The 21,067-nt window shown below is 39.2% G+C and overlaps 2 protein-coding genes across 3 annotated transcripts; one reads left to right on the top strand and one right to left on the bottom strand.

Annotated features, from left to right (window-relative positions):
* Positions 1-6,336: 6,336 nt before the first annotated feature.
* LOC122666152 (calmodulin-binding receptor-like cytoplasmic kinase 2) lies at positions 6,337-8,455 on the top strand. The gene is made up of 6 exons (XM_043862278.1): positions 6,337-6,587; positions 6,883-7,109; positions 7,223-7,391; positions 7,516-7,605; positions 7,693-7,994; positions 8,156-8,455. Exons 1-6 carry the CDS (start codon positions 6,359-6,361, stop codon positions 8,420-8,422), a joined length of 1,284 nt encoding a protein of 427 aa, XP_043718213.1. The 5' UTR covers positions 6,337-6,358; the 3' UTR covers positions 8,423-8,455.
* Positions 8,456-13,171: 4,716 nt separating this feature from the next.
* On the bottom strand, positions 13,172-18,605 carry LOC122665304 (serine/arginine-rich splicing factor SR45a-like). 2 transcript variants are annotated; one of them, XM_043861420.1, is made up of 7 exons: positions 18,514-18,605; positions 18,060-18,100; positions 17,879-17,965; positions 17,573-17,684; positions 15,091-15,240; positions 14,264-14,327; positions 13,172-13,540 (listed from the first exon to the last, which is right to left on the bottom strand). In XM_043861420.1, the coding sequence occupies exons 2-7, from the start codon at positions 18,080-18,082 to the stop codon at positions 13,356-13,358; spliced, it is 621 nt and encodes a 206-aa protein (XP_043717355.1). In that variant the 5' UTR covers positions 18,083-18,100; positions 18,514-18,605; the 3' UTR covers positions 13,172-13,355. The 2 variants fall into 2 exon arrangements, with proteins under 2 accessions (XP_043717355.1, XP_043717354.1); XM_043861419.1 differs by having other exon boundaries at positions 18,060-18,082.
* Positions 18,606-21,067: the final 2,462 nt, after the last annotated feature.

Raw genomic sequence — 21,067 nt, 5'->3', positions numbered from 1 at the left:
GCCAAAATCACAGCATATGAACATTCCAAGAGCAGCCCAACGTTTTCTACCTCTTAGCTTTGAGAAAAGAGTTCTCAAAGCTAAGAATAAGAATATATATTTAGCCCCCAAGGGCCTGTTTGTAAAAGGACAGAAATAGATGGGTTTCTCCATGATTTTTAAAGTGATTCAAAACTTAGTGGAAATCGATTCCGAGATAAGTTTATTAATACACAAGTTATCGATACACCGGGGTTGTATCGATATGAAACGGGATTTACAAGGTTTGATCGCATTGGACCCGCGAGATACGGCAAGGCATCGAGCCGGCATGGCCTATCATGGTGGTATCTGATTCGAGGCCGGCCGAAACAAGCATAGAATAATTAATTTATTTTAATTCTAAAACAGATGTTATTACCTAATGTTCGGCATCCGACATTGATAATTGCTGCAAGTGGTCCGCCAAACATCGCTCGCACGTGAACCATATATGCGACGGGCCGCAGGGTTCCTCGGATTCCATCAAGGCCTTGTTCGATGGTTCCTCGGCACAAGGTGCAATAGGGTGCGGGTTTGTCTCAATGACGGGCAATGCCCATAACGCGGAGAAGGTCATGGCACCCACAACCGCACCCGCAGGACCTATTATTTCAATAAAAATTTAAATTAGGCCCAATTTTATGAGGTGGGTCTCACAATTCTGATACCATGCACTAAAACCATGGTGGGCCCTATATGTGAAATTTCATTTTTTGTATCACTAGTGGTGAACTAAGAAGTGGCAACTTTCTTTTAATTGCGCCTTGTTTTATTCCTAAGAGTTATTTAATATAATTAAAATTAAAAATTATTTAATATAGTCTTCATACGAAATTATAGTATTTATTCTCATGAAAAAATGTTTAGTATTAAAAGAATTAAAAAAGAATTATAATTTTATAGTTCACCACTTTGATTGCAATAAGATTTTTCTTAGATTAAAAGTAACATGCTATGCATTGTTGAGAGATTCAAAGACATTTTGAGGAGTGGGTTTATGAAGCTATGAAAAAAGATATGGACGTGCTTAGGGTTTTTTCCTTTTCGTTTTGTTTCATCTTCCGCCGCCGTGCGTCGACCATTCTCCGCCATCGTGCGTGATTAACTTTCTCCGCCTCTGAGCGTGGTATACTCTCTGCCATTAGTGCGTGTTATCTCCTTTTTCCCCACCTTCTCATCAGCTTCTCCGCCATGACCATCGAAACAGTCAACGACGAAGATGCCAATGACGACAATGATGCCGACAATGGGGAACCAGCGGTATCACCGGCGCAACTCCCCTCCTCCGCCGCTCCTTTCCCCTTCCTTTCCCTCTTCATCCATCCCAGTCCAGTCGCCGGATGGAGTCCATGGCCAAATCAACAAGCAAACACCATCACTGTCCAATTTCTCTTCCCCGATAGAGCACCCACCAAGCATCCTCCCGTAGGCGTTTCCACTCCCACGGCAATGGGATACAGCGATGTTCGGTGCTGCCCAGGAAGCCAAATGCTCAGTGAAGCCACTCCGCCTCGTACTCCCTCGGTGGGCTGCCGTCTCGTCCTTCTCCCTCGCTTCCTCTGTTTTCTCCGGTGCCTATCTAGCTCTCTGGCAATGTTTGTTTTGGAGATGTGGATCTCTGATACGAGTGCTTCCACATGGAACTTCATTTGGGTAGCAACTGTGTTGGTTTTGAAGTCTCTGGAGATGTCTGTCGGGTCCAATATTCCGGCTCCACCATGTCGAAAGAATGCAGAGGAGGAATCTGTTGGTATGAAATGCAAGGGTGGGAATGCAACAGGATCTAAGCTCTCCATCCATGTTTTGTGCTTCGTCATGGTTGATCCTCCCGCTGCCGAGCTGTGCGACATCGGATCCCCGAGATGGGTGGAATACAAGCTCAGGCCGGCCCTGCTCTTGGTTTCCACCGCCATCGCCATCGTCAGTAGGTGTCGGGTACGGGTGGTGCCTTGTTGGCCAAGCTGCCTCTTGGGTTTTTGGGGGCCTAACAGGTTGTCGGTCACCTTGGTGGGAGAGCACATGGTTCTGTCAACCATGCCCATCCATCGTGATCCCTGTAGTATCATGGATACTTGTCATGGTATTGTTTGCTGTGTCGACTGCGTTTTCTCTGGGCCTGATGTTTTCGGCTCTGAAACTCGAACCGTAGTTTTACTCGGCACGTGTGGGGACCCCTTTATTGGCACGTATGTGCATGCACTTAAACCGAGCTGTGTCTACAGCCTGTTTACTAGGGAAGTGGTTGTGAACCAACTCCTAGCCTAGATGACCCTGTCAATGGCATGTGAGACCGGGTCAATTTCCATTCCTTGGTTTTGGATATTCTATATCCCTACCTTGCGGTTATCATGTTATCTATCTATTTTATGTATTCCGTTTTCTTTTGCTTTGCGCTGGGCACGCATGAATGAATAGCCCGCTTTCTACCAAAAAAAATGAAAAAAGATATGAAAGTCAATCCTTTGACAAAACAACAAGTTATCTATTAATCTTTCTTTTTTTCTGGATTTATTTATTTCTTTGGATTACAAGATGAGTTGACGGTTGACCTTCATTGCCTTATTATACTGCAAGGAAAATTTCTAATTACTAGAATTGTGAGATATGACGACAAATTTAGATGTGCAATATTGAGTTTGATAGAATAGTCATTCCTTGCAACACTATTTGAAAACCATTGATTAAAAAATGGGGCGTTGAAATTTAGGTGGGATGCAACGGTCAAGTCGTATGCGCCAACCAATGAGAGCACATGCGATGGCACAAAAGAGGGCAAAATTTCCTCCATACATGGGGGGCATGACGATCATTCTGGCCCCTGTTGTGCATGGGCATGACCCCTGCATCCCACGCAGAAAACATTCTCCCTTAAAAAATAACCAGATGGGGCTGATCCTTCGACCCTTAAACAGAAGTCTTGGAGGTATAATTGGTGGGTCACTTTCATCTAATATTGTGTAAGCTTATACCATCCCTGAGGTTTGACGAAAGGATAATTTTACCCCTTAGTTTTGAAAAATTCTACGTACCCCCCTAAGGTTTGCAAACAGTAACAAATAAATCCACTTCGTCAGTTCATTACTAATAGTGTTAAAAATAAGAGGTGAACTGACAAAATTACCCTTGCAAAAAAGAAAAAAAAACGAAAAAAAAAAACCTACAACTCATCTTTCCCAAATCGATTGGGGAAGATGAGTTGCAGGTTTCAACCTCTGCAGGATTTTTTGCTTCTATTCTTGAAATGGGGTAGATTCAGATGAACAATCACCCTTGGAACAATCGAAGATGAGTGGGATGAAGAGAGAAAAACCTGCAACTCATTTTTGTGTTTGATTGTTCAAGAATATCAAGAAAGCTGCTAAAATTGATTCAGGTCTTAAAACTCGGGTGGGTGAGATTGGACAGTTCTTGGGGCGGTTCAACATGCGTGAAGGAGGAGGGTTTGTAAGAGACATGAAAGAATTCTTAGAAGGTGCGGAAGAGGAACTCAAGGTAGTGGAAGAGGAGCAAACAAAGGTCATGGAGCTTGTGAAGAAGACAACAGAGTATTACCAATCAGGGGCTTCAAAGGCTAAAGATGCTCTTCCGCTTCATCTAATTGAGATAGTTAAAGATTTCTTGGATATGGTGGATCAGGCTTGCATTGACATTGTTCGGAATCAGTAGAAGAAGGAGGCAAGTAGTGCAGGATCATCTTCTCCGGCGTCACCGGTGAAAAGGGTTCCTGTGAGGTTCCCAAACTTGCCGGCGCATTTCTTGTCAGGCAAGTCAAGTCCGAGAGGCTCGTCTTCTAGTGATTCAGACGGTGGTGGTTCCTGATTCTTGAAGGAAGTAGCCTTGGATTGGATTGGAGGGATTTAATCAGTTTTTGTTTTTTACTGTTCTTGTACAGTGTAGAGATATATAAGGAAAGTTGTATTCGAAAGAGTGAGGAATTTAGGAATACGAATTACGAAATAGATTTTTTGTTTTTGTTTCTTCCAAGAATTATTAATTCCGTGTCTTATGGTTCGATTCTTTATTGCTAAGAGCCTGAGAGTGAGAAAGAGTGATTGATCTTCTTTGATTTGTAAACTTTAGTTCTTATTACATCAAAATTCCTCACTTTTGAAGTGTAAACACAAAAATGAGTTGCAGGATTTTCTCATCCCACTCATCTTCGATTGGTCCAAGGGTGATTGTTCATGTGAATGTACCCCATTTCAAGAATAGAAGCAAGAAATTGTGCAGAGGTTGAAGCCTGCAACTCATCTATCCCAATTGATTTGGGGAAGATGAGTTGCAGGTTTTTATTTTATTTTATTTTATTATTATTATTTTTTTTGCAAAGGTAATTTTGTCAATTCACCTTTTATTTTTAACCTTGTTAGTCATGAAGTGACGGAATGAGCTTATTTGTTACTGTTTGCAAACCTTAGGGGTACTCATAATTTTTCAAAATCGGAGGTTAAATTATCCTTTCGTCAAACTTCAGGGATGGTATGTGTAAATTACCCATTTATTTATAAAATTTCAGTTGAATCTCAATTATTTATATGAAAAAAGAGCATGTCAAATTTTTGTTTAAAATCAAATAAAAAAGCTAAAACAATAGGCGATCAGTATCGTATCAGTATCGTTGATATCTGTTACACATACGGATTGACAGTATCGGCCAAAAAATGGTTGTTTTTGAATTTACACTTGAAATGGACCGATACAGTGAGATCTGTATCATACCAGTATTATTATTGACGATGATAGATACGGGCACTGTTATTGATATGTATAACCCTGCATATGATTAAATTTGACCACAGAATTGTCACGTAGCATTCCACAAGGGACATCTCTATCTATACAATTGAAAATTGCCACGCTATCAGCCATGTGGTTGAACCAAGGATTTAAACTTGGAAACGAGGATCGAATCGGTCCCTACCGATTTCAGCCTAGATCAAATCAAGATCGATCAGAATCAGTTCCAAAATACCTTAGAATTGCCCCTCTTAAATCCAAAACTCCAACGATCTGATTTCTAAAAACCCTAAAATCAATTCGAATCAATCTAAAAAAACCTAGAATAATCAGCCCCTCAGATCTAAAAACCCAATTATCCAATCTTTAAAACCTACAATCAACCGAATTGAAACATTTAAAGTCAAGATCAATCACGATTGATTCCGATCCAAATAGACCGATTTGACTGATCTGATTCAGATTTTTATAAGCAGCGTGCGGGAGTCCAGTTGGAAGGTGTGGTTAAACATAGCAACACATCTATACTGCCGCATTTTTGCCTTAAAAGTGTGCATTCTCCTTTCTTCATAAATGGAGTGGGGACACCTCTAAATTATGAGTACTAGCAGCTGACAGTGTAGTTTGTGGTTAGTAGGTAGCAGGCTTGAGGGGTGAGGTCATGGGTTCGACTCGGATTCAGATCCTCTACTTCCAAGCTGCCCCTATTGCCATGCGCCCCAGATACAACAACGTGGTAAGACCGCCTTACCCCCACTCGGCCAGGGGTAGGGCGATCTTTCGCAGCCTTATTGCATCTGGGGTGCACACGGTAGTAGGGACAAGTCGACAATAGAGAACCTCGATGTGGTTCGACTCTCCAACTCAGGGTTTTAGTCTGTCGATACCGATACTAAACCAATGCCAATCTGGATAGGCTCTATTTTCATTAAAAGATTAGTTTTTTTTTCTTTCCATTTTACTTGTCTAATATGGCAATATGATCGACATACCCCACCCTTGGTTCTTTCCGCCTTTTTAGGAGGTGCACCGATCATTTCAGGTGCGACTGTATCTAAATGTAAGTACACACCTGAGACACACCAGTGTTCTTTCTCCCAATTCCCAAATCTTAACAACTACTCGATTTTGACTCTTCTACGCTTAGAGGGCACAACATACCATCATTCACCTAACAACATCCTTCCTTTCGAATTCCGATCCAATGGTTCACAGTCCACGATTGTATTTTCTCTCAATTTGCCGTCCCTTGTTCCACCACCTTTGATTTTCTGTTCGTCTCTGATGATCACACATATTAGAATAAGACACGGTTAATGATTAACCGTGTGATTGGTGTCCGATGCAACCAACTGAACCTTCTTGCGTGTTGACCAAATTAATTTGACTAAATCTTAAATACGACCTGAAGTTGTGAATTTCTCTCCACCTTGGCTTCTCTGTAAACACCCCTAGCTACGATATCCAGTGGCTTCGGATAACAACTAAAACTCCAAGGGCGTACTCTAGACTTTTTAGAAATCTTCAAACCGGTCGAATTCGAATAATAAAAATGGAGTAAGTCTTGACTTGAACCAAAACCTCTGCCGCCATTTCAGACATGGTGAGAAGCCCTGCACGTTCGCAGGCCAGCAGGAAGAGCTCCCAAAGCGGTGGGAGCCGGAGAACAATATCGGAATTCTCAGGTAGTTCTCCTTATTCCGACGTTTCTTCTGTTAAGAAATCTTCTTCCGGCGGGAATCCTGTGGCGATCGCCGTCAGAATGGTAGCTGAAGTCTTCGGTTCCTGCTTTAGTCCTCCGGAAGCCACATCTTCTACGGCTCCTTCTGGTAATTAATTTTTCCCCCTTTCTCTGCTCATTTACACCTTCAAAACCTATGAGAGCTCCACACACTTTTCCTTTTTAGTATATATATATATATATATATATATATTGTCTCCTTTTGTTTGGAAGATCTGATGCCCCCGATTCTTCGAGGACAAGCTCAGAATTTGTCTTAACATGGAATTTTCTAAGGATCTAATCCTGAAACCAAACTCTGAAATCAGAGGAATTGTCGGCATCTCTGCCTCTCTTTGATTGCTACTTTAAAACTTTGCCTTACTACTTTAATTCTTCTTTAGTTGCTAGTAGCGATAAGAGACGTAGTTCCAGCCAAGGGATCTATGCCAAATCCTATAATTCGACTCAAACGACGGAACCTGGGGGTGTGAAATTCACCATGACGGAAATTTATAAAGCTACCAGGGACTTCTCCCCTTCCCTCAAGATTGGACAAGGCGGGTATGGAACTGTTTACAAGGGAAGGCTTGATGATGGCACCTTTGTCGCTGTTAAACGTGCGAAGAAGGTTGGAAAAGCATAATTTACAGTAACTAAAATCTTGAATTTTTTAAATTGGTTTTGAAATTGAATTAGATTGAGTGAAACGGGGATTATTTTCTTGTGTTTGGCTCTTTGTAGAGTGTTTATGATAAGCATTTGAGTGTGGAGTTCCAAAGCGAAATCCAGACATTGGCACGGGTAGAGCATTTGAATCTGGTCAAGTTCTTTGGATATATGGAGCATGAAGAAGAAAGGATTGTTGTAGTTGAGTATGTTCCCAATGGAACCCTCAGACAACACTTGGATGGTTAGTTCATTGTGTTCTGGTCTTTCTTGCTCCTTATTTTTGCACCTCAGCTGTTTGTTGTTGTTTCACTTTTATTACTTATGGAGAGAGTATTTCACATTTGACTTGGAGAAGCATTGTGCAGGGGTGAATGGCAAAACTCTGGACTTTGCTGCCCGACTGGATGTTGGCATTGATGTGGCTCATGCTGTTACTTATCTCCATATGTATACAGGTAATAGTCTCATAAGCAATCCTAGGTTTTTCCTTGTTAAGGGACACATAGAGATGAGATTATGATTTTGTTTTTGGTCACAATCAGATCACCCAATTATCCATAGAGATATCAAATCTTCTAATATCCTCCTCACCGAAAATTTTCGGGCCAAGGTGGCTGACTTTGGGTTTGCTCGATTGGGTGCGGACGTTGATACAGGGGCAACACATGTATCCACCCAGGTGAAGGGAACTGCAGGCTACTTGGACCCTGAATACCTGAGGACTTATCAGCTCACAGAAAAGAGTGATGTCTACTCATTTGGGGTGTTACTGGTCGAACTCGTCACAGGAAGGCGCCCTATAGAGGCGAAGAGGGAAATTAAGGAGCGGATTACTCCAAGATGGGTACCCTTTCTCACTCTGACTAGTGGCTTATCCATGATCCGTATCATTCTTCTGTGTGTGTGTGTGTGTGGATGACATTCTTTTGATTTTCAGATTCTATTTGCCATTGCAAATGCAAACCCATAAATTGAAATGAGCTAATTGAATTAGTCAAAATTCAGGCAATGAAGAAGTTCACAGATGGAGAAGCAATTATGACGTTGGACCCAACAATAGAAAGAACTCCTGCAACTAACCTTGCACTAGAAAAGATTTTGGAGCTAGCCTTACAATGCCTGGCTCCAACCAGACAGAGTCGGCCAACCATGAGGAGGTGTGCTGAGATCTTATGGAGCATCCGTAAGGACTACAGAGAGCTCTCTGTACCAGACTACAACCGTTCAGTCTCCTCTCGTTCCCAGATAAGTTCATCTAGTAGAGAAGATTAAGGTTGAATGAAATCCAGAGCTTTTTGAACCTTGTGTTAGCGAGTGAATCCAGAAAGCATGTGGAGTCAACAGTTCACATATCTTATGTTCTAAGAGAGCTAGTCAATTTGGATTCTGATGCTGGATTGCAATGAATTTAACTTAAACTAGCCCCAGATTGATTGCATTCTCACTTGGGATGGGGTGGCATCAGGCGCTTGAAAAACAGGCATTCTGCAGCTACATACCATGTGGATTCGTTCAGAAAGGATTGGGCTTTGGTGGCCGCATTTAGACATGGGGTTAGAGTGTTTGTATTCCTCTTCCTTGTGTTTAATTTGTGGTGTCTGTGTATAGTTCAGGAGGATTTGTTGTTTCTCTCTGTTTCCCCCTCAAACAATATATATGAGAGAGTTATGGGTATGTAAGTATCATTCTTTCAAGTAATAGATTTCTCTTTACCCAAAAAAAATCTTTCAAGTATGTGATATGGTTCTGCAACCTTTGTTTCTCTCCAAAACTATGCAGCTTTTGTTGGGAATTCATTTTGAAAGAACCAAGAATACAAAGAAAACTTACCTTGACGAGGAATGTCTTCTCAATTCATTAGATACTTTCTAACTGGAAAGGAAGAGAGTTCAAAATGAATGATTGTGCATTTGGATCTTTATGTAGATTATTTCTATTTGAAACCATAATATATAGTCCAAATGCATAGATGGGGAAGTGCAGTTTTTGCACCTTGATACCTATAATGTGGGATGCCCAAGTAGACATTCAAACTATTGCAAGAGATGAGTACATTGTGTCTCAAAACTCTCAATCATATATCAAATTAATTTGTATCCCTAACTCAATTGTATAGTCCATTTTTTTTTTTCACAAATTTTCTTTCGTATTAAAATTTTTATTGGATTTTTTTCTTTCATGATTTTATATTTTTTATATCATTTTATTTATTTTTATCATATGATAGAATTAAATTAGACTCAAACTTAACGTATAAGTAGCATTTCACTAAAATTTAAATCATTACGTTGCCCTGATGGATTTATACCTACTCCCTGAGAACAAAATCTTACTTGGGGTGATCACAATTAAAAAGTTACTTATGAGGCTGTGTATGGTTGCCCAAAGAGTTTGGTAGGGTGTATATGGTAGGGTGTATGAAAAGTTATAATTTTTAAATATATCTCACCATTGTTTAGTGTTTGTTTGTTTATTTGGTTGTTTGAGAAATTTATATTTTTGAGAAGGGAAAAAACTTTTTCTGAGCTGGCGGAGTCAATGTTAGCACTCCTCCTCTTTCTCTCTCTTTTTCCTGCCAGCCATTAACCAGCCATCGGGAATCTTTTCCTTTTGAGAATAATGCTTTTTCCAGTATTTCTTTTTCTTCAAAAGAGAAGGGTCGAAGAATCCAAACTACTTAGTTTTTTTTTTTTTTTTTTGGTGAGAGAATTTCACTTCATTATCTTGCGCTAACCAATCATCACTGCGGGAAAGCGGGTCATTCTCTCCCACTTCTCTAATGTAGTAATGTGACACACGTTCCCACTCTCTAGACAATAGGAGAATAAACAATTTATTTTGGGTTATTTTCAAATGCCCCTTGAAAATAGTCAAACTTATAGTTGCCCCTTAAACTTTCACTAATTCCATGTGTACCTCTGCTTTTCAAATTAAATATCAATATAGTCTCTCCCGTTAGTCAGAGATAACGAATCCTAGTTTTTGAAAATTTATGGACCATTCTACCCCTTGATAAGATAGAATGACTAAAATGACCTTACCTTAAAAAAAAAAAAAAAAAAAAAAAAAAAACTGCAACTCATGAGTTTTTGAATCTGTAATGGAACAATTTCCTGCACACTTACCCAGTAATCGGACGAGATGTTTGTTTCCGCCATCGTTGTGTTTTTTCTTCTGTTATTAGTTCTATCCCCGGCCACATCTTCAGTGAAATAGCCCCAAAACTACTATAATTTCAGCGGCTTCAGTCCAGCCCAGAACCTTAGCGAGTTCGATTTTTCAGGCGATGCATCCATCAATAGAGAAGCCCTTCAGTTAACACCCGACACTAACAACAAGGTCTACGAACTCTTAAACAAGTCTGGGCGCGTCATGCTTCTCAAACCCTTCAAGCTCTGGGAAGAATCTTCTTCCTCATCAACTTCACCACAGTATAAGAGCAGCAGCAGAAACTCATCAACGGACTCGGATATTGTCGCCTCCTTCAATTTGTATGGACTTAGGGAACCTACTTTTTTGGAATGTCAATTTCATACAACGAGGAGTTCAGAAACGTTATCATTGAGAACTTTGTGCCATTCATGCTAAGCGAGTTACAATAATGCCTAAGGACATTCAATTGGACAGGAGGATTCGTGGTGAGAGGGCTTAGATGGTTTCAGCCCTGAAGAACTGTTATGCTGATCTTTGAGAGTAGATTACATAGTGCTATTTTGGTTCTTTTTAATTAGCTGTAAGCTTTAAAGTTCATACTGTTATGCAATTTGTAGTAATTGAACATATACTGTGAGGATGTTGGTGGGGTCGTGTGTGCAGAGAGAAGTGGCGGAACCCTTGTCAAGGATTGATGGTTTTATTTTGGTTTTTTTGTTTGATTGTTGGCTAAGGGTTTTAATTCAGGTGGTTTTATTTTGATTTTTAATTCTGATATCTTGCATGGGGTTCTCTGCATCGACGGGTAATCTGGCGCAGTTGAACAATGGGAGCTATCAATGGAGGCTCTGCCGGAAGAGAGGGATCTGAAGTTGGTGAAGATTGTGGCTGGGGTGGTGGGTTTGGCATTGTTTGGGATTGGTGTTGTGGGGATGGTTTACTACTTGAACAGGAGGAGGGTTGTGATAAACAACCCCAACATTTTGTGGGCGCTGAAGAGTTTACCGGGGATGCCCAGGGAGTTTAGATTTGGGGATCTGAAAAAAGCTACCAACAATTTCGACGAGAAGATGAAGCTTGGGCAGGGTGGATTCGGGGTAGTCTACAAGGGGGTTCTCCCGAAGAAGAACATTGAAGTCGCGGTGAAGAAGTTATCCAGGGATAACATGAAGGGGATCGATGATTTTCTCGCTGAGCTTACCATCATCAATCGTCTCCGGCACGAACATCTCGTCCGATTACTGGGTAAGTGTGCAGGAAATTGTTCCATTTCTGATTCAAGAACTTATCTTCCCCAAACCCAAAACGATTTGGGGAAGATAAGTTGCAGGGTTTTTTTTTTTTTTTTTTTTTCAGGTAAGGTTAGTTTGATCATTTTACCCTCTCCAGGGGTAGAATAATCCATCGAAGTATAAAAACTGGGATCCGTTATAACATAACAGCTCTGTCTAACGGCAGGGACTATAATGATACTTAGTTTGGAAAGCAGGGGTGCACGTGAAATTAATGTAAATTCAAGGGGGCAAATATAAATTTGACTATTTTCAAAGGGGCATTTGAAAATAACCCATTTTTTTTTAGAGTGAAACAGAAACGAAAATCATTTCAAAAGCAAACGAAACAAGGAACAATCAATCACTTGAAAGAAAATCTTGGCTTAGCAATGAAAGAAGGAACCGTGTTTGAGAACTTCTGTTCTTAGTTATTTAATTGTTGGGAATCGGTGGAATTTTGATTTGTTGTACTATTTGTTTCCTCCCCTCCCCAAGTCCCCCATATTATATTGTCAAAATTCTTATTGATTGTTGATCTGTTTGTTGTTCATATCGATGATTGATTGATATCATCCTTTGACTCATAATGGCAGTTTGAATACCTGTTTTATTGTTAATTCTCTTTAAAGATGAGAGATTTTTTAACCAACCAAAAGTACTGAATATCTTTTGTCTACCAAATCTATTTACAATAAGATTGTAATGTTACTTCTTTGTCCTTTCAGAATAACACAATTTTTTGTTCAATCAGGGTAAATTTGGTCATTTCACTTAAGACAATGACAGCTCATAATGACTAGTCACTTTCAACTTGTATTGGAAATTCCTTTTTACCCTTGTTTTTAATAATTTTTACAAATAAAACAAACAGCAAAAAAAAATAAAATACTAATTCACCTACTTGGTAACAACAAAGATGCAACATTTGTTAATATTGTTGAGGTTGACACTTGACCCCATTTGCCCTTTTTTTTTTAATTTTGGGAATGAGACCCAATGACATCTTGTTTTATCTCTTGTACATTCATTCTCTTAGCACATACAGGCTGTAGGGCCACCAGAATTTCGTACAGAGCATCTCCATGCATCATCTATTCTAGACTCGTATGACTCATTTTGTTATGTCTTCATCTCTCAAGTATGATAAATTGCTAATTATGTGTCGCTAATTAATTAAGTGTCTCTAATTGTCCATTTTAGCAATATCACCAGACAAGAACAAAGATGGGGCAATACAAAAAAACTTGCATCACATCCAATGATCCAAACGTATGGAGAATTATTTTCATTTGGTAATTATCTTTACAAGGATGTTCCAACCTGATAAAACTACCAGCTAACACCTTCAAAGTTCAAACAGCATCTATCCATGCTTGCATGCAAGGTGCTACGGTGTTCCATTTTTTAAGACCACCATAGACCGCAGCAAATTTTAAGTTGAACAAAAGATAATGGAAAATTAACAGTAAAGTTCTTGTTTGTTTCATTATAAATTTTTTCCTGTAAATAGAATTTCCACATGAAAATTTTACTTCCACGAACTTTTTTTTCTTCTTATTTTTCAATGTAATTTTTGAATTTTTTGTCAAAACAAACAGTGGAAAATACTATTTTACAGGAACATTTTCTTTTCCCACTTTTACATCGAAACAAACAAAGGCTAGAGGTAAATAAGAATACAGATAGTATAGAAATTCAGACTTGCAACCATATCCACTCCAAATGTTAAAAACATGAATAGAAATGGGTGCTCTCGAGTGTTAAACTCGAGAATTGGATTAACCTGCTCTAGGATTGCCCTCACTACCACCTGACAAGGAATGGTCCCTACGCCTCTTGTGTGAGTCATACTCGTCAACCCTCCTCCCATATGGAGAGCGAGATCTTTCTCTACGATCCCTCCAATGATCTCTTTCTTGGCGTCTACGTGGAGAATAGCTACGAGACCGTCTGCGACCATGTCCTGCTTAATAACGGCCCATGAAAAAAATGAAGAAGTAGAAATGAGTCACATATTCCAGGAGCTTAAGATGAATAATTTGGTTGCTGGGAGATTATGTAACATATAACACACATCCAATGTTGATCTAAAATCAGTGAAAAAGGAGAATGATAAGTGGACCACCCCTTAACTGCCTGTGTACAGATCCTTCAGGGTAGAGCTAATACAACCATGGGGCTTTAAATGGATTACATTGTCCCCTTCCTCTGCATGTTGGTCAAACATGCGGGGCAAGAACAGGGAAAATCCCTCTGAAACCCCAGATTTCACCTCATGTATAAATTATCCTCCTTATGATACTAAATACTAGACCGGAAATGCTAAAAAGCACATCACTTTATCTCAGAGTTGACTTCCAATGGAAATCAAATATAAGGGTGCAAGACAACCTCAAACTGATCTGAACTGCTAGCACCTAATTTGACAGCTAGGTCATAAATGAACCAAGCTCCAGCCTAACTTATCAGGCCCAAAAGATTCTGTAAAATAGTTGGTCAACCTAAGACACGTTCAAATGGAGGCCCAGGTTTGCCATAAATTTTTAACATGCACCAACCTAAGAGACCATAATGTATGGTCGTCCATGGATTTTCAAAGGAGATTCTCATTTTCAAGTCTCCTGCCAAGCTTGGATTGACCCCAGCCCAGTTCACAGGCCACTAAACACATGAACTTTGCACATACCTCTTCTGTCCTTCAAACCATGGTATCGGCCCGGTGTCGGTGTCCTCCCACGCTTCCTTTTTGCCTGCATATACACACATAATGCAGGAGGTAAAACCAAAGAGCAGAGCAGTGACAATTACAGTTATTATTTTTTTTTTTTGAAAGATATTGCAGCACCGCCATCATTTTGCTAGTTGGCAGAAAATAATCGGAATTTCTTAAAAAAAATGGGAGATTTCCCCCTAGAATGATGACGATAACCGAAGCTGCCAGACAGTCTAAACGAACTCCAGGTCATTCTCATCAATTCAAGGGTCGATTCCTGGCATCTTTGAAATTGAAGCCCTATGTTGGCTATTGTATTTCAGGCAGATAACCTATAAATCTCCAAAGTTTTGACTAGTGCAGTGTTCACCTTCACCAAAATACAAGAACATGAGAGAAGACCAAAGAAACGATGCATAAAAATCTAGTTTACTGTTCCCCTAAGGTTTTTACAGATGTGCACAAGAAACTATTAAGAAGAGAAAAAAAAAGAAAAGAAATGAGATCCATCTCAGATGCTATTATTAATTAAGAAAAGGAATACAGGGCATACAACCCTCTGCTAAATAGTCGGATTGAATCGATGAGTTTGGGATGTCGATGCAGAGCTCATGTCGAGAAGGGGAAGGTTCAACTGTTTAGAGCTTAGATTGTGAGTTCGATGGAGCTACACACACCAGACCTGCTGCCACAAGTTATCAGGCAACATTTCTGAAGATAGAGAAGTACAAAAGTATTATGTGAAATTACTCAATCACATTCTATGCAATTATTCATTGCCACCAATGAGAAGTAGATACCTTTTGGACAGTGATTAGTCGACCTTCAAGCACAGACCGGTTTAGATATTTGATACAGCGGTCTGCATCTTCAACGGTTTCCATTGTAACAAACGCAAATCCCCGAGATTCCCTTGTACGAGGATCAGAAACCAGATGGCATTCCAGAACCTGCAATAAAAAAAATTATGAGATCTTGCAACAACTAATCTCAAAAAGTATAATCAAATATGATTGCTTTTTTGCTAATAAGTTTGACAAAAACTCACTCAAGCAACTATTCAGATGACTCTGTTGTCCTATAACCCGGGTAGGACTGTGGGACTAAAAGGGAGGATTCAAATTATTTGTTCTACAAAAAGACTATGGCATAGTTCAAACTTAATGTTCCTAAAATTATGAGAGCAGAGACTACCAAGAATGGAATTACTAGTTTTAAGCAATGAATTATAAAACATCAGATCTACTAATTCTCCATTCAGCAGGCTTGAAAAGCATCTGAAGAGTATGGTAAATACATCAGCAGACCAATGCATTTATTGGACCAATAAAATTATCGTAATATCTATGAAATGCTTTCCACAGATAGTGTGATGATGGTCAATATCCTATGGAAATGGGCCCAATCAACAAGGTTTAGATGATAGAAAACTATGGTTGGGAAGTTAAGGATTACTAGAATAGGGAAACCAGCACATAAAAGCAACAAATCGAACCAAGAGACAATGTAACACCAGCCAATGTTGTGAATAAGCCCTGTATATGACTCCAAATTTAGCTCCCATGTAAAGTAAACAACCATCAAGAGAACTGTAACTGAAATGAAAAACTGCTGTTTGCTAATAGTAATCCATCATAAAAAATACAAATTGCAAGCACTAAAATAGCACATGCGAATCAGCATTTCCCTAGTTTTCGTTTAGCACTGTCTTTGATGTTTGAAGCTTCCACATTAAAATGTGCTGATTAATCCAATGGCCATTTGGGATGATTGATGTTGTTCCTTCTCTATTACAGCTTTTTTTTATTTATTTAAAGTAGCTCTGTCTGGGCTATAAAAACTTTCAAGGTGGTGATGATCAGAGTTTGACAGATGAAACGATATTATACATATTCCTTATCCACAAGGCCATTCATCAGGTATGGTGGTGGGGGCAGTGGTAGTGGCATGGGAGTGGTGGTGGTAACGGTGGCAGTGGTGGGCTCTAAGAAAGCTTCGTGGTCTGACAATCCAAGTTACATTGAACGCGGCCGCTCCGACTATCATATGGCTGATATATTGTGTTGGAATAATGGCGAAAAAGGGTCTCAATAGTTTCAGACCGATCAGGTTGCCGGTAGGGGGAGAACGATGGTGTTGCAGATCTTCAAGGGTTCAATGTTGTTTGCAGGTCTTCAACTCATAAAACAAAGTTCAGAGCTTTATCAAATACAAAATCTTGATGAAAATCAATGGAATCAAAGAGCTTTAAAAGAAACAAGCCATGCTTTTAACAAGAGCAAGATGACAGATTCTTGACAAACGGATCCAAGGGAAAAGGAATTTAAAATTTTGGTAATATCCCTAAAAAAAGGGGCATACCCAGTGCATGAGGCTCCCACTACTGCAGGCTCTATGGAGAGGCATATCTATGCAGCCTTACCCCCACTTTTTTTGGAGATGTTGTTTCCTTGTTTGGCAATACCCATAGTTGCTCACATATTTTCATGAATTATGGGATTAGCAAAACAGATACTCGAAGCAGCTTTATCCATGAGGTTTTGTGAGTAAAATCAGAACCAATTGGCAGCAACACTAGGTTTTGAGAATTTACTCGTCTTATCCATAATTTGTCATCCACACCCATAGAGACTGTTTTGCTACATGATAAAGATTTCTAATGTCTAGAAAAGGTATTCAATTCCAAGAGATAAAAAAAAACAAAATTTTATGATAGTATCCAGATCTATTCTGGAGCTTTCATGAATTATTGAACACAACAAATATTGAACAGAGCTTAATCAACAATGATTCTGTAGAAGAAAACCTGACTCAAGTAGCAGCAGTTCCGTGGGCTATGAGAATTAATCAATTTGTCTTTTGCATCAAACTCCTAACTATCTCACTATTTTAAACATAAGAAAACTTAAGATGTCACGTTAGAACATGCATTTGCTTGACTGGCAATCAATACCTTGCTTCATGTGATTTGTGTTTTGGGAGTCACTTCTTCAGGATGTTTATCACCTCAAAACATGGTAGCAACTGCTTTCTGAACTTCCGTTCAATATTATTCTCATAGATCAAAAATTTCTCAGCTGTTTCCAGTGCATGTGTATCATAGAGTGTAATTACTGGTATGAGGCGTCATCTAAGACTCGAATAATTTAAGTAGACCTACATATTGGTCACTCCCAATGCATCAAAAAAAAACCTGAAATCGAATACAAATTATGCACAAAGTTCTAACTTGCAAGCACGTTCTAATGATGAGACTGGGAACTACAAAAAGAAAGCCCGAACCTTTCCTTCACGGTTAAAATATTTCTCAAGATCACTGGTAGTGACCCTTGTTGATAAGCCCGTTACGTACAAGTTGTTTCCAGGATTGCCTGCACCTTCAGAATCTCGGCTCCTGCCACCAATATTGGGACAAACATAACATAATCCAAGCTGTGATAATTCAAAAATTGAAAAGCAATGGAGGTTCAGCAACAAGGAGCATCAAAACCATTTATAATATAAATATGAAACAATAATCTAGAAATCAATGAGAAACTAAGAGAAAATATGCAGAACAGATCAGCTTCAGTCAACTGATAGATATACCTTGAGCGACTCCTTTCCCTCGACCTTGACAGTGATCTTGCCCTGCGACCCTTAGGGGGAGATCTGGAGCGGGAGGGAGACGGGGACCTGAGAGCACAATTACCATATAATTAGTTACTGTATGTAACAGTCATTGCAATTAAAGTGACAAAAACTGTAGGTTCAGTGAAGGATGACTCACCTTCCTTCTCTCGAATATGACATCTAGAAGAAAAACACGGATTAAAGATTAGTATCCTAACGCCATAGTATCAACACAAGATCCAAACACGATGTGAGATAGACGTAACTCTCAGAGAAATAGATGAAAGAAAGAACGATTTTGCAGCCAAAATTAACAATGAATGAATTTAGTTTCCACGGAGCGCAAGGTTCTGGTAACAGCACAATGCAACAGAATAACTATAAATCCAAAAATGAAATCAGGAAGGTAGAGAAAAAAATATTTGCAGACAGATCTTGAAAGAATCAAAAGCTCAACCTAAATTAAAAATCAATCACTAACTTAGAGATGCTCCTCGAAACAGGTAATGAAAATTATCTTCAAACCGGTTGATTTCACAAGAAGAAAATGAAACCCTAAATTATTTCATAAGAACAAAAGATGCTGCGAGAGGTTGTGACTGGAGGCTTACCGCGCAGCTTCGTCGAGTTTCAGAGATTGATAGAAAGGAAGAAGGTGGACTGACGGAGATCAAGAACGGTACTTCGTCGAAAGAGGAAGAGAGAAATGTCTCATCTTTGATCGTTCTTCTGTTCTTCTTGTTTATTTTTTTTTTTTCTCTTTTTGTTTTTACAAGTAAACGCCGTGCACTGGTGATAGGTCGACGTTACAATGTGCCATTGCGCGAACAGAACTCATACGCCCAAAGGATATGGGCCGTTGGATTCAATGAATGGTTTCCGAGATTCGTGAAATAGAGGAAAACACAGTAATCAGAATATTATGGAGTGCAATTGAGGAAGAGCTACTATTTTAGGTTACATTGGTTCCATAGCATCAGTTCTCGGTGTCAAGCATTTGGGCGTGCTTGGCAACCAAAACTAGGAGAAATGTTCGAAAAGTGGGAGTGAGAGAGGATTGGGAGTTACGGGACAGTTTGAAAAATGATAAGGGGCAATTACTATCACTACCCTACACTTAGTCTATATCTACTAAAACTAGCCTACCTTATTCTACCTTGTTTTTAAATTTTAAATCTCTTTCTACCCTCGTGTTTTTAAATACCCAAAACGCTACTTCCTTTTCACCTATTAATCTATTTTAACTTACCATTCATCTTCTATTTTTTATTATTTTTATCATTAAAATAGTAAAAAAATAAAAACACCCACCATCTTGTTATGTCTCCCGTTTTTTACTCCATTCGTTTTTTTTTTTATTCAACATTTCGTCCTCACACACATCCAGATATTGATTTCATAAGAGCAAGAGCAGGTGTAATCTACCATTACAATGGTTAGATTGGAACCATGAATTCATGACTTAGGATTTGGTCCAATTGACTCGATCGGAACCGGCCAAAAACGGTAAGCCTAAACCCCTTAACTTTTCAGAATTTGAGGTTTCCGGCCGATCTGATTCCATTTTTCGAAACCATGATCATGAAGGCATTTACAAGAAGACACAGGGTTATGAAAAGTGGAATCAGGAACGACTCTATCAGTTGGCCTGAATTGGCCTAGTTATTTAGGGGTAGAAATAGGGTGGCCTAGGAATCGGGCAGGGGGTTGGATGGTCATTTTTTGCCCCCATGCAAGGAATTGGAGGAATTGGAAGGGACAACGAATTGGAGGGGATAGCGATTCTACTGTCAATTGGTTCTTGACTAGCTCAATTGTAGGTTCTCCTTGGAGGATAGTTTCTGTAATTTCTGACTGCATGACTCCGTTCGCATTTTGTTAATATCAAATTATTACGTATAGCTTTGTTTGTACCGCTTGGTTCCACAACACTGACTACATCTTCCCTAATGATGTTGAGATGATAAAACAATCAAACTGGATGAGTTCGAAACTGTTGACAAAAATCTCATTATCATTCGAGAACTTTACCGGAATGTAATGGGGTTTGGGACTTGACCCCAAAAGAGGATAAAAGGCTTAAAATCCATCTAAAGATCCTCTTGCACTCTCTCCTCTTCGTGGAGGAGAGATGGGCACCATTTGTAAATTTGAAAAAACTGAATGGTCTCACATTCTCTCAACTCCTTGACACTTGTTGACTGTGGCGCAATAATTAGAACTCCCCTCTTGAAAAATATTACGAAAAATGTGGAAGTATTTTTGTCTCATAAAATTTAATCTTCCAAGGAAAAAAAAAATCCAACCCACAACATGTTTTATAGAACCATACATTTTGGAGTGTATAATCAGTTGATTTTGATCCAAATCGGCATCAGACGAAATTGTACTTCTAGGGTTTCAATGCGATTTTTTATCCATTAACATTGACAATATCACACCATGAAATATGAGAAATGAATCTACTATTGCAAGGCCAAGATTTTATAAAACAGGACTTGCATGTTCTGCAGTCAGGAAATAATACCCCAGAAAAACAATGTTGGTGCCACCATAGCCATTTACATGAAGATGAGTGGCGTTGCATAATTTTTTGTCCTCCGTTTCCATTCAAGGGAGTCCTTTGTAGTTATATTAAACCCACAGTCACAATTTACATATCTCCATTTAGTTGCAAGAGAGGTGAGGAAAGGAAAGTGAAGAGAAAGGAAGGGAAGCAAAAGGAAATATTTGCAGTTTATCATTTTCTGTAAAATATATTTCACTTCCTAGAGAAATATCTGCATTTCCATTGCAACCAAACACAAAAGTGATTTTTCCTGTAAAATATATTTCACTTTCAACATAGGTAATCCTTTTCATCTATGGAAGGATTGAATTACCCCTATAAATATGATGAGTTTTGTGATGGAACCAAAGGTAGCCAGGAGGCCAGAAAATACTACACATCAAAGATGAGCAGAGGCAAAGATTCTCCAAAATCCTTGCAGGCTGTGGATGATTCATATTTCATTAGCAACAAAGACATAAGATAGGAAATTACTTTGGTCGCATGATATCTAGAATATAAAAGGTAGATTGGTAAACGATAATCTCTATACATGACAGAACAAGATTAGACCTTTTATCTCATCCAAAAAAAAAAAAAGATTAGACTTTTTATGT

Source organism: Telopea speciosissima, chromosome 6 (assembly GCF_018873765.1).
Source record: "Telopea speciosissima isolate NSW1024214 ecotype Mountain lineage chromosome 6, Tspe_v1, whole genome shotgun sequence".
Taxonomy (NCBI): Eukaryota; Viridiplantae; Streptophyta; class Magnoliopsida; order Proteales; family Proteaceae; genus Telopea; species Telopea speciosissima.
Note: the sequence above shows the minus strand (reverse complement) of the source record. Positions and strands in the feature narration are given on the sequence as shown.

Excerpts from the sequence above, each read along its gene's own strand:
- LOC122666152 (XM_043862278.1), top strand. The coding sequence starts at position 6,359 with ATGGTGAGAAGCCCTGCACGTTCGCAGGCCAGCAGGAAGAGCTCCCAA. Across the intron at positions 7,110-7,222 it reads CTGTTAAACGTGCGAAGAAG|AGTGTTTATGATAAGCATTT; the intron begins GTTGGAAAAGCA and ends GGCTCTTTGTAG. Across the intron at positions 7,995-8,155 it reads AGCGGATTACTCCAAGATGG|GCAATGAAGAAGTTCACAGA; the intron begins GTACCCTTTCTC and ends GTCAAAATTCAG.
- LOC122665304 (XM_043861420.1), bottom strand. The coding sequence starts at position 18,082 with ATGTCATATTCGAGAGAAGGAAG. Across the intron at positions 17,685-17,878 it reads AGGGAAAGGAGTCGCTCAAG|GAGCCGAGATTCTGAAGGTG; the intron begins GTATATCTATCA and ends TATTGGTGGCAG. Across the intron at positions 13,541-14,263 it reads TGGTTTGAAGGACAGAAGAG|GACATGGTCGCAGACGGTCT; the intron begins GTATGTGCAAAG and ends GTTATTAAGCAG.